At 44.8% G+C, this 18615-nt stretch overlaps 1 protein-coding gene and 1 pseudogene across 1 annotated transcript; one reads left to right on the plus strand and one right to left on the minus strand.

Moving 5' to 3' along the window:
- Positions 1-2448: 2448 nt before the first annotated feature.
- Positions 2449-5235, plus strand: LOC124661982 (annotated as a pseudogene).
- A 5044-nt stretch (positions 5236-10279) lies between these two features.
- On the minus strand, positions 10280-11689 carry LOC124664115 (rust resistance kinase Lr10-like). Its single transcript, XM_047201708.1, has 2 exons — positions 11508-11689; positions 10280-11409 (listed from the first exon to the last, which is right to left on the minus strand). Exons 1-2 carry the CDS (start codon positions 11650-11652, stop codon positions 10280-10282), a joined length of 1275 nt encoding a protein of 424 aa, XP_047057664.1. The 5' UTR covers positions 11653-11689.
- Between the last annotated feature and the right edge of the window lie 6926 nt (positions 11690-18615).

The raw sequence follows: 18615 nt of genomic DNA on the forward strand, positions 1-18615 counted from the left end.
AGGACATGAGTGAAGTCTAAATGTTAGTAGTGAACTATGTTGAGTAATATTTAATGGTTTGATATTTAAGTTGTGGTGTTATTCTTCTAGTGGTGTCATGTGAACGTCGACTACATGATACTTCACCTTTATGGGCCTAGGGGAGTACATCTTGTATTCGTTTGCTAATTGTGGGGTTGCCGGAGTGACAGCAACCTGAACCCCCGTTGGTATATCGATGCAGGAGGGATAGCAGGATCTCAGAGTTTAAGGTTGTGGTTAGCTTATCTTAATTACTTTCTTGTATTTGCGGATGCTTGCAAGAGGTATAATCACAAGTATGTATTAGTCCTAGGAAGGGCGGTGCATTAACATAGGTTCACTCACACAACACTTATCAAAACAATGAAGATTAATCAACTATATGAAGCGAAAACACTAGATTAAATTCCCGTGTGTCCTCAAGAACGTTTGGTCATTATAAGTAAACAAACCGGCTTGTCCTTTGTGCTAAAAAGGATTGGGCCACTCGCTGCAATTATTACTCTCGCATTTTACTTACTTGTACTTTATTTATACTGCTATATCAAAACCCCCTGAAAACTTGTCTGTGAGCATTTACAGTGAATCCTTCATCAAAACTGCTTGTCAACACCTTCTGCTCCTCGTTGGGTTCGACACTCTTATTTATCGAAAGTACTATGATACACCCCCTATACTTGTGGGTCATCAGTTTGTCCCAATGGTATAGTTTCCCAAATCATATAGACTCGGAGTGGGCTTGTTGGTGGGGTTCGGCACTTCCTTCTGGAGGTCGTACGCAGAAGTGATATGAATGCCGTAGGGACGCAACATTTCCACATCATTGCCGATAGCGGCGCCGCAGAATCTGATGTTCCCGTCCTGCAAGAACTCCTTGAGAACTTGTGGCACTTCATCGGCATAAATAATCTGGAACACGAACGTCTCGGACGCCACCGAGAGTTGAAGGACAGAGGCGCGCTGATCACCCGCGCGAGGGTTGGTGAACTCGCAGTCCAAGCCGACGCACTTGGTCGTTGCGGCGTCGAGAAACTCCCTCTTCACGTCGCGGATCCACTTCTCCACCCTTCTTGCACTGAGCTGACCTTGAAAGCCATCCCTTCAGCCATGAGGTGGTACACCTGAGTCCGAGGAGTCGGGTCGCGCGCGAGGTGCTCCATCGACGAATAGGGAGAGAGCTTTTGCAAATGGTGGAGGAGAGGATGATGGAGAGAGTGTGTGACAATGGTGAAAAATGGTAGAGCATATAAAGTAGTGGAAGACGAAGATAAACAGGGCCAGCCACCGGTGATCAATCCCGTGGCTGGCCGCGCCAGCGCTGGCGGCTCGGATTCCGCGCGACGCTCGATTTTGACGCCGGTCTGTAATGGCGACGCGCGTTCGGCTTCCGCGGGAACGAAGCGTTTGACTTTTAAGTCTCAGTTTGGGATACGAGCCGGGACTAAAGGGGGTACCGCAGGCGCCGCGTGCCGCAAAACCCTTTAGTCCCGGTTTGGGATACGAGCCGGGACAATTGGGTCCTAACGAACCGGGACCTTTAGGTGTCATACGCTGTAGCGTTTAGAGGGCGACGTAGTCAGGCCTTGGGTCCCAGCCCAAGACACGGCCGGGTCCAAAGTTGTCTGACCAAAGGTTAGTTAGAACAATTAACACACTCGTTGGTGCATGGTGGGTACTTCCCTGAGGTGGCAGTTACAGTACCAGAATTCCCAAGCAGTGCCCTATTTGACTATTTCTACGTAGTAGTAAATCGTGGATTATATATCATGAGTCACACTCAGACTGCTCATAGTGGGAGTAACATAGCTAGTAACATCACACATCTCAAGCATTTTGATGACATGGCATGCCAATAAATGAAGAAAGAGAGTGAGGTGGTAACTAGCTATGTTACCATAACATCACACACCCCAAAGCAAAATGAGTCTACAACATAATAAATAACACAATGCATGACACCATATATAAGTTAGTACTCACTATGAAGCTAGTAACCTAGACTAGTAATATCGCATATGTTAATAGTCTAAGTTACTCCCCACTATGACCAGCTTCAAATCACTGCAGCATGTACGACTAGTATTCGACCACAATAATTAACGTATCTGTCAGAAGTGAGAAGAAAGGCAATCACGGCAGTGGAATTTACATACTGTCCACTAGTTCCATGGCGTACTAAATCATGGACGCTAGCCAGTCTTCAGTCGCACTTGGATTACTAAATCATGCGCAGTTGGAATTCGTCCACCACAAATTTTTTTTTTGAACAGGGTCCACCACAATTAAAGCATGCCGCTATCAGACCATTACCATACTAGTATAGGCTACTAGACTACTTCACAGTAGATTACCACATGTGATGCCTTTTTCTTCTATATACGTGCAGCGCCTTGCTCGCCTTCATATCTTCTCAACCTGTCCATCTTAGTACCGCAAGATGTGCAAACTCCTTGTCACAGCCTTCCTACTTTCTCTTATCAACCACGGAACTGGCTTGGCCATGGCGTGGGACGATCAAGATTTTTTCAGGTACTGTCCTCCGTCCAAGTGCAGCAAACATGGCCCAGAGATTAGGTTTCCTTTCCGGCTCGAGGCCAGCAATACATCATGCGGCAGGCCCTGCATGGAGTTAGTGTGCTCCGGCAAAGACACCATCCTAGTTCACCCACTTCTTGGCCCATGCAAAGTAATCGACATATATTACAGCCATGCTGTCATTAAACTCGTCCCGCTTGCAGCCTTGTCTCCCTGTCCACTGCAGAAACTTATCTCCAAAACCATCCCAATTCAAGTCGCCTATGAAGAGCACACGCACGAGGCCCTTTGTGACATATATTATGAGATGTACGCAACCCTTGTATGCTGCTCGCGAGAATTAACGCCAAGCAATGAAGCTGCTGGGCCAATCTCCTGCCTTAGTAACGCAACTCACTTATCGTATTTGTTGCCTAGTTATCTACCCATGACAGATCTTCCATTGAGCTGTGAGGTCGTCTCAGACGGCCTAGTCCGGTTACCCTATCCGAGTGATGTAGACTGGTCACGTACTACGCTCAATTCACTTGTAGAAAGAATCATCGAATCAGCAGAGATGAAACTCGGATGGGAAAATCTGCAGGAGTGCTATGACTGTGAACACAAGGGGGGACGGTGCGCATTCAGCTCGCAAAGGAATCAAGCATTCTGCATGCCGCGTGGTATAGTTTCTAACTGGCCAGTAGCACAATATGATCGTCGCATCCCATTTAAGCAGTCTGAAAGATTTTTAACCTATAAACCGTTTGAGCAACTACCAAGCTTTTTAAGAAGTATAGTTACTTTTTGTCTTCCTAAATCAACAACCAATTCTCACTTTTTTTTTCTATTTGCAGGTTCACGCATCAAAGTCATTGCAGGTATTATTACTACAGCCCATATATTGCTCTCTATTTCAAAAGAATAATAAACATAGAAAATGAAGCTTCCCAATAATCACAACTTGAATTTTTTAGAAAATGGAAGAAATCATCTCCCAACATTTGCAGATGCACACAACCAACGTTTATTACAAACTCAGTCAGCATGAGGCCACCATAACTATTCAGCCAAAAGAAAGACAATAACAAGCAGAGCCAAAAATATAGTTTGAAACACCAGATTTCATTAATTTCTGTAATATGGATATAACATCCTCGTCTTATCCCCGTTACAATCAGTAGGTAATTGTTTCCAATGCAAATACAATATGCTAATTCCTTTTTTCGAAAAAGAGAAGCCTCTGCATCAATTGATGCATATAGCTTTTTATTTAATTATTATTGAAGTTTGTTTACAAGAGATTACATCTCAAGGGTCTCACATAAGGTCGATACATGAATCAACCATCTAAAAAAAGATACCAACCGGAAGCGCCTTCGCATCAACATGATGTCCTATTCCAAACGCACTAGTCTTATAAATTTCATGCAACTACTTCCAAATGGTTGCACACACAAATCATGACCTGCATGTGCTCCTCGGGCTGGATAAATGACCATGTACAGATCTTGTGTTGTGCAATTTGCTAATTTCATGTTCTCTGTTTATCCAGCAACATCATCAGTGGCCACATTAATTGTTCTTCTCTTGATAGTGGCCACTGCACTGTATCTTTCACTGAAGACAAATTATAACAAAGAGATACATTTGAAAGTTGAAATGTTTCTCAAAACATATGGCACGTCAAAACCCACCAGATACACCTTCTCTGAAGTTAAGAAGATAGCCAGACGATTTAAGGTAAAAGTAGGGCAGGGAGGATTTGGAAGCGTATATAAAGGCGAGCTACCAAATGGAGTGCCTGTAGCAGTCAAGGTGTTGGAGAACTCTACAGGAGAGGGAGAAGTATTCATCAATGAAGTTGCAACAATCGGACTAATCCACCACGCCAATATTGTCCGCCTCCTGGGCTTTTGTTCCGAGGGGACGAGACGCGGTCTTCTCTATGAATTCATGCCTAATGAGTCGCTGGAGAAATACATATTCTCGCATGGTTCTAATGTTTTTCAAGATCTCCTAGTACCTGAAAAAATGCTAGACATTGCATTAGGCATTGCCAGAGGAATGGAGTACCTACACCAAGGATGCAACCAGCGCATTCTTCACTTTGACATCAAGCCACACAACATCTTGCTGGACTACAACTTTACTCCGAAAATCTCAGACTTTGGCCTTGCAAAACTGTGCGCCAGGGATCAAAGTATTGTCACCTTAACCGCAGCAAGAGGTACTATGGGATATATTGCACCAGAGCTATATTCTCGTAACTTTGGGGGCGTATCCTACAAGTCAGATGTATATAGCTTTGGTATGCTAGTGTTGGAAATGGTGAGTGGAAGGAGGAACTCAGACCAAGGTCTTGACAGCGAGAATGAGGTTTACCTCCCAGAGTGGATCTATGAGAAAGTAACCACTGGCCAGGACTCAGTACTTACAAGGGAACTGACGGAGGAAGAGAAAGTAAAGATGAGAAAGCTGGCCATCGTGGCACTGTGGTGCATCCAGTGGAACCCAAAGAATCGGCCGTCAATGACAAACGTGGTAAATATGTTAACAGGGAGGTTGCAGAATCTACAGATACCACCAAAGCCTTTTGTGTCATCTGAAACTTATCCTGTGCGGTAAAACATGGAGAACACACTACCATGATTTAGTGGAATAACTGAGAGCTATCCTCATGTGTATTTCGGACTTTCAGTAACCACCATGTAATACTTCAACTAGTTGCAGCATATCAGATTAAATCTGTATTTAACACTTAAATTATGAGAGATATGATGGTTACCTTATTATGTCAGTGTAGTGATTTATCCTCACTCGACTAATTCTGCAATGCAGTTGTCTTCCACGAATTCCTCACTTCAAAATGCAGTGCACGAACTGACACGAGTTTTGGACTTTGTTACATGGTGCGAACAGGGCAATTGATATCAAATATATCCACACTATAATTCGTTGTTCCTGGGACCTGAAATTGTATTACTCCTTAAGATAGTCTTAGATTTATACCATAAATGCGTTGCTGGTTTTTCAGTCCTAAAAACACACAAAATTGACAAAACTACATTTTGTATTAAGCTCGGAGGTCGTTTGGCTAGAAATTTTGATATGGAGAAAACTACTCACCAAATCAACTAGGAGCTGGAACAGGGGTACCTTGAGATGATGAATATTTGCAGAGCTGTGGACGAGGAGTCGCCACAACGTGGTGCCGAGCTGCTCCACCGGCCGCCGCATCAGCTCCGTGAGATCTAGCTCACCGAGCACCCTGCCGACGAGCTCCATGTGTTGCGAAGTACATGGTCTCGGTCAGCCACCCCGCGCGCTCCGCCCCGTGCTGGAACTCTACGCCGCCCAGCGCAGAGTCTTCGCCGCCCTACGAGGAGCCGCTCACCGCGCACCGGGGATTTGGGGATCCAAGACCAGCCTCCTGCGGTCCTGCCCATCCGCCGTGCAGCCCCGTCCACGATGCGCGAGACATCGTAACCGGATGGTGGGCGCTCGCCGCAGAGCTCGGAGGCGCCGCCGTCGGTCCAGGTCGACGCAGGCGAGCGGGAGGGGTGGCACAACAGGATCGAGGACGGCGACTGTACATTTTGCCCTCGCATTCCAAACGGATAGATGTTGCTGGTTTGGCACTGTCATTGTAGTTAACCTACTACTTAATTCATCATTGGTTAATTCAGTCGCAGATGCAAGGCTTGTGAATAGTATACTACTCCCTCCATTCCTTTCTAGAGTGCCTATAGATTTTTGGTATTTGTTTAAGAATATAAGATTGTAGCTTGGATTTTTTTCAGTTACCCCCTCCCCCGTTCAGCTCCCACACAATATTCGTGAGAAAAAATCCATACAAAATTTGAAACAATTAATTGAGATTCCTAATGCATGGCCCAACAATTTCTTAAAATTAGGCAGCAATGTTTTACTTTCCTTAATTGAACTTGGCTGCACATATATGGAGAATCAACAAGAGAGATTTGTGGGATTTGTTATGGTAAGTTAGGAAGATATGGATTTCCCAAATTTTACATTGATCTCAAATCGTTCAGCTAGGTGGTCTTGTGTAAAAAATACTATTGCGCTAATTTCCGTGCCAAAAAACTATAGGCACTATAGAATGGAACAGAGGGAGTATTTGAAATCACTATGTGCCTCCTCACAAAAAAAAATCATTATTGCCTACAAAAATCAGTAGGAAAATGTATTTCGTGAAACAGTTTTGATAGACCAACGAGGCGCATTAGTTCCTGACTAATTATAATTTCATGAAACAGTTCATGAACACATCAAAAGGCATCATGCTCGGCTCAATAGTTTTGTATTGTTATAGTTATCTACTCGCACTGAAATCGAAAATTTGGAATCAGTTCAGGAAAATGCCAATTACAATTTGAATTTCAGATGCCATTTAATGTTGCCATTCCGTTAAAATCGGTAAATAATATGTGAAGAAATGCTTAACAAAAAGAAAGGGGAAATCCTAGGCTTCAATGATGTTAGTTCAGATTTTTGGTTTTATTGGCTAGTGCATCAATATTTCATGGTATCAGAGATAGGAGTTCTTAAGTTCAAGACCCTGCTCATGCAGTTTTAAAAACAAAAAAAAAAAGATTATGTGGCCCGCATCGAACCCACGCTAAGGACTAAAATAGTCTAGACGTGAATGAGAGTGTTGAATATAAATACACTGTCTAGTCTATTTTTATGAGTTTAAACTTTTGGCTCAATTGACTACTGCAGCAATCTTTCAATAGACACTCCATGATATCAGCCCCGTTTCCAGGATTTGAGCCCCAATGTGATTTACAAAGTGGGGTCATTCTTTTTTCCAATAACTAGTAAAACGAATTAATATGTTTACTCAATTATATAACTATAAAATGCGCTACTCCGTACAATGCTCAGAAATATATCATGTATTAATTCTAAAAGATCAAAATATAGAACCTCATGCTCTACAGAAAAGCATCATTTGTTTGATATTTTTTGAAACAATATCTTCAATCTTATCTTTGTAATTAATCTTCTCTGAGATATCATTCTCAAGTGCAAATGTTTTTTCGATAAAGGGCGCTTTCATTACTTTTAAAAGTATTACACCCGGCCTCTGCATAACAAGATGCACACAGCCGCACACTCACAAATTGTCAAAGTAGCACACACACAACGTATATAAAACCAACACTGAAAGGCTGCAACATGGAATGGCAACTAAGACTCCGAGGACTCTATCCTTAGATTACGCCGCCATCCATGTTGGGAAAAAATATCCTTCGCCACATCCTCCAACCGTGTAGAAACCTCCATAAAGAGGTCTCGGCTCTCTGGCTTCTGAAGCAAGGACCACGAACGGAGCAAAGCGGTGGATCGATAGATAACCTGTAAACAAGAAGAGTTAGTATCATGGAAAATCTTGTCATTTCTACATAGCCAAAGCGACCAAATAATGGCAATCGCCCCCACCCTAATAAAAGTTTTAAACCTACTATCTACCCCATTGAGCCAGGCACCAAAAAGATTGGCAACACTCTGAGGAGGATGCAAGGTCGAACCTATTTGGGTTATTGACCATATAGATCTCGCAAATTGATAGTTGAAAAAAAGATGGTTAATTGTCTCATCATGATGACAAAAGACACACTTTTTACTACCTTGCCAATTACGCTTTACAAGATTATCCTTAGTAAGAATTATACCCCTACGAAGATACCACGCAAATATCTTTGTTTTTAGTGGTATCTTCATAGACCAAATTTTCTTATTGGTAAATACTGGCGTATCTAATTGGATTAACACTTTATACATTGAATCTACTGAGAATTTTCCACTCTCAGTTAGATTCCATCTAACCACATCGGATCCCTGCGTCAACTGAACCCTTTCGAGTCGTTGCAACAAGGCATTCCAAGATTCTAGCCTAGGGCCTAGAAGATCCCTTCGAATGCCATATTAATCGGAGAATCTTGCATCACCGTTGCAATGGTATCAGATTTGTGGCGGACAATACTGTATAAAGCAGGATACTGTTCCCGAAGGGTGGTATTACCTAACCATTTATCCTCCCAAAACCGTATCTGAGATCCATCCTTTATCGAGAAAGATGCGTATGGGAAAAAGAATTTCTTTGTCGCCATAAGACCAGCCCAAAAGTGTGAGTCTCCAGGTCTCCAAACCACCTGGGACAAAGCCTTTGAGCCTACATACTTTCTCTTTAGAATCGTTTGCCATATACCTTCTTCTGAAAGAAGTTTAAATAACCATTTTCCAAGTAGGGCTCGATTTTTGATCTCAAGATCATGTATGCCGAGCCCCCCTTGGTCTTTTGGTCGACAAAGTACATTCCATTTAGCCAGACGATATTTCTTTTTTTCACCATCTCCTTGCCAAAAGAATCTAGATCGAAAATAATCTAATCGATGCAAGACTCCTTTAGGCAATTGGAAGAAGGAAATCATGTACAGTACCATATTGCTTAGTACTGAATTAATGAGAACCAGCCTTCCGCCAAGAGACAGCAGTTTTCCTTTCCAACTCATTAGACGTTTTTGAAGTCTTTCCTCAACTTGTTTCCACTCAGCTAAAGTAAGTCTCCGATAATGAATCGGAATACCCAAGTAGCTAATTGGAAACTGACCAATCCCAATACTCAAGTGCAAATGTTACAAACCCATTTAGTATTTCTTGTATCAATTTAAAACATAAGTAGGATTTCAACAACTTGAATTTAGAAAAGCTCATTTCCGATAAAGGCCAAGATTGTCGAGGTGATTTGTGGCCACCAGAGTCCACTCCGCGTTGTAGTGTTGGGCTCGCACCGTAAAATCTTAGCCAGTGTGCCGATGTTGAGGATCTTTGGTCTAAGTGCGGCCTTCCACACTGATGGCAACCCAAGTGGTGTAGTCCGGTGTTAGTTGATGTGACTAGAGATCTTTCCTAAGCTGCGGTAGAGAAGATGGACTCGGTTGTGTTTTACAATTTGAGAGGTCTTTCTTGTAAAAGTTGAAAAACATTTTGATACTTCACTATTTGTCCGGGGCCCTCTTTGTAAATTACCCTCCTGTGTTATGACAGTGCCGCAGAACGTAGACTTTGTGAGGTGAACTACTTGTTTGATGTGTGTTACGTGACAAACTAAGCTTCCTGGAAGGAGGATTAGAGAATCAAACCATCAGCATGGCCGTGGCCCAACATAACATCTAGGACGGAGGTCTCAAGAGGAGCAACGCAAGAGAAGAGCACAAAGTCCAGTCTGATGTATTCAGTGGAACTTGGCTGTGCTGGAATACCGTCAAAGACGGGGCTGCCGTCCACTGCTCTGTAGTGGCTCATATGGACCAGAGGTGGCGACGATCCTTCTGCTCACGGAAATGGACCGCGGCGACTCTGCAGTCAAACTCTCGTCTCGGTTTTTCTTTGCTCTGAATACTTCTACAAGAAACACGATTGCGGACGGTACAGAGGCTCTATCGACAGAAGACAAACACCAGTAGAAGCTGAGTATAAGATCACAGAAAAATAACACGTTTCCTGGTATTGTTTTCGAAGAAAAAGCAAGCAAATGATTTGCATTAAATCATGGATTAAGAAGTTTTAACATCGGTATTACAAAGTTTCTGCATACAAGATCAGAGGTATGGAGAGAAACATGGAAAGATATTTTCTTATTCCGTACAACTAAAACCAGAACTTCAAATGTTTCAAAGCTAAATAAGTGGATCGCCTCCTCGGAATAATTAAATTAGTTGCATGTATGTATGTCTTCGCTCACCTCCTCCTCGGAGATGGCAATAAGCTCCGAGAAGAAACGGTAAGAATCTGTTATATCGGCGTCCTCATCATCACAGAAAAATGGCCTGGAAGGCACCTCCATGCCGTCGACGCCACCTTCAAGCATGTCTATGACATCGCTCATCGTCGGCCGGTTGTGGGACTTCATCTGGATGCAGCAAAGCCCAACAAGACACAACTTCCTCTCCAACTCATGCATCTCAGACACTGCAGTAGATATCTCATCCTCTCTCACTTCTTGCTTCTTTAGCTGGTCATACACCCATGACGGATAGTATGCCTGGCTTGAGTTCACTGCATTCGCGTCAGAATTCCTACGTCCTCCAGCCATCTCCAGCAGCAGCATCCCGAAGCTGTAAACATCAGATTTGCTCGATATGACGCCAAAGCTTCGGGATATCATCTCAGGAGCTATGTACCCGACAGTTCCCCGTAGGACACTCAATGGAACAAAACTATTATTCTTTGGGTAAAGTTTGGCGAGACCGAAATCAGCAACTTTGGGGACAAAATTTCCATCAAGAAGAATGTTGTGTGGCTTGATGTCAAAGTGTACAATTTGCATCTCGCATCCCTGGTGGAGGTAGTTGATCCCCCTGGCAATGCCCAAAGCAATCTCAATGAGCTTGTCCCAAGTGAAAATCTTCTCGGCGGAAAAAATGTACTTGTCAAGAGAACCTTCAGGCATGTACTCATAGACTAGCGCCCTCCTCATTTCCTCGGAGCAGAACCCCACTAAACGAACCACATTGACATGGTGAATCCTGCCGAGTGTGGAGACCTCACTGATGAAATCTTCTCCATTACAGTTGGAGTTACCCTCTAGCATCTTGACCGCGACATGAACATCGCCTGGGAGTAGCACTCCCTTGTACACGGAGCCGTAGCCCCCTTGGCCCAATTTATCTCTGAAATGGCCGGTGATTGCAGTGATGTCTGTGTAGGCGTACCTTACTGGGCCGATCATTTGTTGCATCCGGAGGAACTTTTCAACTGCATCAATTATGATCCTTGTTTTCCAGTACTTGTGGGCAAGGAATATTAATACAGCCATGGGTGCCAAGACAAATCTGCAGAGACCTTCCCAAACAAGTCGACAAACATGCATAAGTTGGCCAGCCACATAATGTAGGTATGATTGCCAAGGTGATGGTTAAAGGTAGGCAATTATCACATACCAAAAAGGAACTTGATGACATCAATAGAATATATTATGGTTTCAGAACTCAAATATAGCTCATGTGATATTGGGTAACCATCATAAGGATATAAACAGCTTATGAATTGATTTCCCGTAAAGAAAATAGCACGAAACCAGTGCATCACTATTGGATCAGAGATAAGCTTCTTGAAGTAACTGCAAGCCAGAATTGTAGAGAAAATGATTTATGATAAGGGCACACAATTCTTATATACAATATATACAATTATAAAAAACCAAATTAGGGGAAGAAATGGACTCACCTTGTTGAGTTGTTCACGCATTTGTCGATAATATCAACCCTCGAGAAAGGTCTACTACGATGAAAAGGAAACTCAACCATAAATCCCATCCTTATGAATTCCATGATATGATAATAACTTGCATTCTGTAGCTCTGGGTTGGAGATATGCGATTTCCCACCAAAGGGAATCATGTTCAAGATTCGACAAGAAGGTTGGAGATATTCGATCTTGCACGAATACAAGCCAGCCAGGACATAAACATGTGAATTCTTTGCACTCAGGCAAGCAACAGATTTGTACCAACTATTATTCGCTATTGCTCGCGAACAATTAACAAAGCATGCCCAAGAGGCAGGAGTATAGAAATCCACAAGGCCATCTGAATTAGTTATTCCATTCTGTGGGAAAGAGTAGTAAGGAAGAGGGCAGCTGCTGTTTGTATCCAAGTTGGCGTTCAAAACCCAGAAAGACGAACTGGTGTAGTCGATGGTAGCCACATAGTATGCTGTATTGCTGATGAGAATTTTAGCCTTACTATCGCTGCAAACCAGCTCATGTGATTGAGAGCCGCACTCACGTGGATCACCTCGCCGGCGGAAAGGAGACCGGACATGTCGGAGATGACCGCAAGAGAAACGCGGGCATCCATCTCCTCCCTTGACATCTGCTGCAAAAACTGAAAGCACAAATAGGACCATAAAGGCTTGAAAGGCAATGGAACAATGAAATGCACCAGTGTAAGCCATGGCAGCTTCGCAGATTGATATCCTAGGTTTGGAGAAAAGTACTACTTATTTACAATACGCAGGCCTTATATGATTGGTGCACTATTGGCTGTAGGAAAAAAAATATTGGTCTATAGAAAATGGAAAGGGACAATTTCCCCCCTGGCCTGTGCCATCTACACAGTAAAGGGATATTTGAAAGCGGTAGCTACCACAATACAGTAGAGTTAGACCTCTGTACACAACGGCGGCTCCAGGAAAATGATGGTGGGTATTCCCAGCAGCCAAAAAATGTTGTTGAGGCACAGAAAAACACGAGAAAACACCTATCATTTTCACAAAGCTTAGAAAAACACAAACAAAAGCCTATATAGGCTATATTTTCAGGAGGACAATAATTTCAGTAGGACTATAACAATTATTTCAGTACAATACATAATACTAAAGTGCATAAATCTACACAAATCGAAGTACAACAACAAATTTCAATGGAAAAAGGCAGTACCTCTTACAATATAACTTTGGGGGCACCCTTTTGGAAGAGATTGATGACATCCTCATCCTTCACTTGATTGAATAATTCTTTCTCAACAAATATAACCATGCAATTGTTCAAGTAATCATCATTCATCTTGTTTCTTAGCTTATTCTTCACATAATTCATGGAGGAGAATACCCTTTCAACACTGGCAGTAGCTACTGGCAAAATCAGTACCAACTTGAAAAGCTTGTAAACAATAAAATGTTGTGCATGCATATTTGTCTCCACAAGCGTGGCGTGGCCGTCGTCCTGCATCCGACCTATATAAACAGGGGCGCGAGCATCTCATCTCCACCCCACTAACCCTAGCCGCCGTTGTTGTAGCGCCACTTTCGCTCAGCCTCTACCAGATCCAGCATGAGCAGCGCCGACCTCCTCCACCCGGTCAGGGACGCCGCGGCCCTGGCTCTCGCGGAGGAAGAAGCAGAGGAGGAGCGGGCGGCCCATGCGGCGGTCGACGCCGAGCTGGAACAGCGCAGGCTGGCAGCCGCCGCTGCCGCAGAGGACTCCGACTCCGAGATATCTTGGTCCTCCGGTGACCCTGATGCGCCTACGCCGAAGGAGAGGGCGGCGGAGCAGAGGGCTACCGTCGAGTCTTTCGAGACGCTCAAGGACGACGCCGCCAACGCGAGGCTGGAGCAGGCACCGCGCGAGGACGCGGCGGCGCACCGAGCCATAGCGGCCGCGCGGGAGGCAGCAGAGAAGCAGGCGACAAAGCGACGCAACGACGGGCCGGCCCGTCAGGAAGCATGTAGTCTAGGCCTATAGATCTACTTTGTATAGCTTTTATACATTTATATGTACTACTTTCTATGTTTATAACTATGTTGCAATTCAAAAAATGGATCGCCTCGGTGGGAGCACACCCAGACGCAAAAGGACGCGCGGATAAAATATGTCCGCGGGGCGACGCAAACGGACGCTCGCGACCATTTTTTGGCATCCGAAATGTCAAAATATGACGGTCTACTCGGATACCCGAGCACGTCCAGATTGATTCTATATATATACGCACATTGCGGTGCCAGCTCATACAAGGAGATTGATACAAATACGTATAGAGGAGATAATATTACATACTACTTCTAACACCCTCCCTTAATCACAACTTGGATTTGGACAAGTTGAGATTATGCTTAAACTCTTCAAAGCTACGAGCAGGAAGGGGTTTTGTAAACCCATCGGCGACTTGATCCTTTGAAGGAACAAATCGAATCTCCAATTGCTTCTTGAGAACTCTTTCTCTAACAAAGTGAAAGTCTATCTCAATATGCTTCGCCCTTGCATGAAACACAGGATTTGCTGACAAATAAGTGGCACCTAAATTGTCACACCATAAACATGGCGGCTGAATCAATTTGACTCCCAGTTCTGCAAGAAGTGATTGTACCCATATTATTTCTGCTGTAGCATTAGCCACAGACTTATATTCTGCCTCAGTACTAGACCTGGAGACTGTCTCTTGTTTCTTAGCACTCCATGAGATGAGATTCGGTCCAAAGAAAACAGCAAAACCTCCAGTTGACCTACGATCATCTACACATCCTGCCCAATCAGCATCTGAAAAGGCACTGACTAGTGTAGAGTTGGACCTCATGAATGTCAGCCCAATGTCAACGGTATGTTTAACATATCTTAGGATACGTTTAGCAGCTGTCCAATGCAGAGTAGTGGGAGCATGTAAGTACTGGCAGACTTTGTTTACTGCATAGGAAATATCAGGCCTTGTGAGAGTGAGATACTGAAGTGCACCCACCATACTTCTGTACTTGGTACTATCTTCTGGACCTAGCAAGTCTCCTTCATGTGCTGTGATCTTTTCTGAAGAAGACAACGGAGTGGTTGAGCCTTTGCAATCTGTCATACCAACCCGTCCAAGCACATCTCTAGCATATTTTGCTTGACTTAGCACTAGTCCATCATTAACCTTTTGAACCTCAATTCCAAGAAAGAAGTGTAGATCACCTAGATCCTTCAAGGCAAATTCCTTTCTGAGATCTTCCAACAAGGCATCCGTTGCAGCTTTCGAGGAGCTAACAACTATGATATCATCAACATAAATGAGCATAAATATAGTGATGGTAGACTTGCGATATATGAACAAAGACATATCAGATTTTGAAGCAACAAAACCAAGCTGAATTAACTGAGAACTCAGCCTTGAGTACCATGCACGAGGCGCCTGTTTCAGACCATACAGTGCCTTGTCAAGCTTGCACACATAATTTGGCCTTCTGCGGTCTTCATAACCTGGTGGCTGTCTCATATAGACCTCTTCTTCCAGAACACCATGTAGAAACGCATTCTTTACATCTAGCTGTCGCAAACTCCATCCCCTAGAGACAGCAATTGCCAGGACAAGCCGAACTGTAGCAATCTTGACAACAGGACTGAAAGTGTCTTCATAGTCTATTCCGTATCGTTGCTTAAAACCTTTGGCTACTAATCTAGCCTTGTATCTATCAACTGACCCATCAGCTCTTCTCTTGATCTTGTAGATCCATCGACAATCAATAATATTTGTGCCATGTCGTGGAGGTACCAATCTCCACGTTTTATTTTTCATAAGTGCATCATGTTCTTCATTCATAGCCTCTCTCCATTTGTCATCTGCTAGGGCTGCTTGAAGATTATCAGGTTCATCTCGAGTAGCAGACAACATCCAACGGACGGTGCCATCGGTATATTTTCTTGGCTTGTGTATACCCCTGGATGCACGTGTGCTAATTTTGGACACAGATTGATCAGCGTTTGGACGTGATGCAGAGGATCCGGGGGCTGCTGGGCGAGCTGACTCAGCAGTGTCTGCTGTCCCCCCGTCGCTGGCAGCTGCAGGACCTGAGGAACCGGATGCTGACGGAGATGCTGCAGACGGCGCAGAAGATCGAGTGGCTCCGGGTGTGGGCGATTGCGCGGCGTGCGGGCGAGCTGCAGAATCAGATGGCGCGGAGGATCCCGGCGTGGATGCGGGCGCACGCACGTGAACTGGAGAGTGTCTCCGACCAGTAGTGGAGGCAGGGCTGGCCTGCACATGATCCGACGAGGACAGAGGGAAAGATCCCGACGGAGATTCTTCCAGAAATTCATCCTCGTGTCCTGAACCCGTGTCTTCATCTGCTGTAATTTCATGTGTGCTGTTGTCACTCATTTCAGCATCATTTTGGCTCAAATTTTCACCAGGATGCTCCATATGATGTGATGTATCCTGTAGAATAGCAGAAACAGGTCTGAAGGTAGGGTTAGTAGCATGAGAATTTTCCATGTGTAAATCATCTATAGATACGTCCCCATGTTCAGGATTTTGAAGGGATGAATCAAGGAGAAGAATCTCCCGTCTAAGCAAGGCACCAGCATTTGGATGGAGTGTTTTGAAAGGAAACACGCCTTCATCAAAGACTACGTCACGAGACACATACACTCGACCAGTGGAGACTTCAAGACACTTAACCCCTTTGTGACGAGGGCTATAGCCTAAAAAGACACATTGCTTGGAACGAAACGCAAGTTTGCGTTTATTGTAGGGACGAAGGTTGGGCCAACAGGCGCACCCAAAAACGCGAAGAGAATTGTAATCAGGTTGAGTGCCCAAAAGGCGATGTAGAGGTGTGTCATGATTAATAACTTTACTGGGGAGCATATTTATGAGATATGTGGCTGTCAAGAAGGCTTCATCCCAAAATTTTAGAGGCATATGTGCATTGGCGAGAAGAGCAAGGCCAACTTCAACAATGTGGCGATGCTTTCTTTCAGCAGAACCATTTTGTTGATGTGCATGAGGACAAGATACATGATGTGAGATGCCTTGGGTTTGGAAAAGGGCATTTAGTTTGACATATTCACCGCCCCAATCAGATTGAACAGTAAGAATTTTTCTATCAAGTTTGCGTTCAACAAGCTTTTGAAAATTCACAAAGGCGGAAAAGGCATCAGACTTTTTCTTAAGCAAATAGATCCAGGTGAACTTGCTATAATCATCAATAAAGCTTACATAGTAATCATGACGCCCAACAGAAGTGGGAGCAGGGCCCCATACATCAGAGAAAACTAATTGTAGGGGAGCCGTGGAAACACTAGTAGACATAGGGTATGGAAGCTGATGACTCTTAGCTTGCTGACATGAATCACATACTGACTCTATGCTCGAATCTCTAATATATGGAAGTTTATTCTTACTGATAATATGACTAACTATAATAGATGACGGATGACCAAGACGACTATGCCACTTTGCTCTTGAAGGCTTGGCGGCACTGAAAGCATGCTTCTGAGGTTGTGAAGATGACACCAATGAGGAAATAAGGGGATAAAGACCGCCAACACATCGCCCTCTATGAATGATTTTCCGTGTGACCTGATCCTTAATCAAGAAGAAGAAGGGATGAAATTCTATAAAGACACGGTTATCATATGTGAAACGGTGAACAGAGAGTAAATTTTTGGAGGCATGGGGAAACATGAAGAATATTGCGGAGATGAAAATCCTGAGCATGGTTACGAACTATGGAGTGACCAACATGGGAAATAGTCATACCTTGCCCACTGGCGGTGTTGACCTTGTCGTGACCACGGTAGGAGTCGCGAACAGTCAAGTTGTTGAGCTCTCCGGTGATGTGGTGTGTAGCACCGGTGTCGGAGTACCAGTTGGTGTCCACTCCGTACGTGGCCACCTGAGCCTCCTTGTCGTCATATGAGGCAGCGTCATTGTCCTCAAAGCGCCACCAGCAGTCCTTGGCGGGATGGCCTTCTCTATCACAAATCTGGCACGTGACGTCGACCCATGGCGTAGTGCGCCGACGGCCACGGCCACGGCCGCGCCCCCCACCTGGAGGTGCAGCACGGCCACCACCCCGCCCTTGGCGAGGACGGTCATCATGGCGTTCATCACGCCTATCGTCGCGGCGATCGCCGCGGTAGTCACCGCGATCACCGCGGTCACCGCGGTAGTCAGAGCGCCCGCCCCCGTTGCCACCATAGTTGCGCGGGCGTTGTTGGCGAGTGGCAGCGTTCGCAGATGTCTCAAAACCTCCTGCGGGCTGCACACCAAGCATCTCTTGCCTCTGGTCATATGCAGAAAGATGGGAGAAAAGCTCGCTGAGTTGGAGTTTGTTCGCCACAATACCAAGGGTAGCGACCAGCGAGTTGTAATCAGAGCCCAGACCGGCCAGGATGAACGAGATAAGTTCATCATCTGGAACAGGGCGGGCAGCAGCAGCAAGTTCATCCGCTATACCTTGCATCTTGGACAGAAACGCAGATGTACTTGAAAACTGAAATCTCTTCGTGTTTGCGAGGGCAATCCGTAGATTCGTGACCTTGGACTGATTTTGCGAGGCAAACATCTCCTCCACCGCTTGCCATACGCCAGCGGTGTGCTCGATCCGCAGAACATGGGTGAGGATCTCTTTTGAGAGCGATTTGAGGAGGTAGCTGAGCACCGTTTGGTCCCTGGAAAGCCAGGAGCCGTACTCAGGGTTGGGAACCGTCTTTGGTGTCCCGTCTTTGTCGCTGTCGGCCGGGGCGACGAGCAGCGTCTTCGCCGGAGCTGCATCCGTCCCGTCTAGGAGGCCAACAAGT

This window comes from Lolium rigidum, chromosome 6, assembly GCF_022539505.1.
Source record: "Lolium rigidum isolate FL_2022 chromosome 6, APGP_CSIRO_Lrig_0.1, whole genome shotgun sequence".
Taxonomy (NCBI): Eukaryota; Viridiplantae; Streptophyta; class Magnoliopsida; order Poales; family Poaceae; genus Lolium; species Lolium rigidum.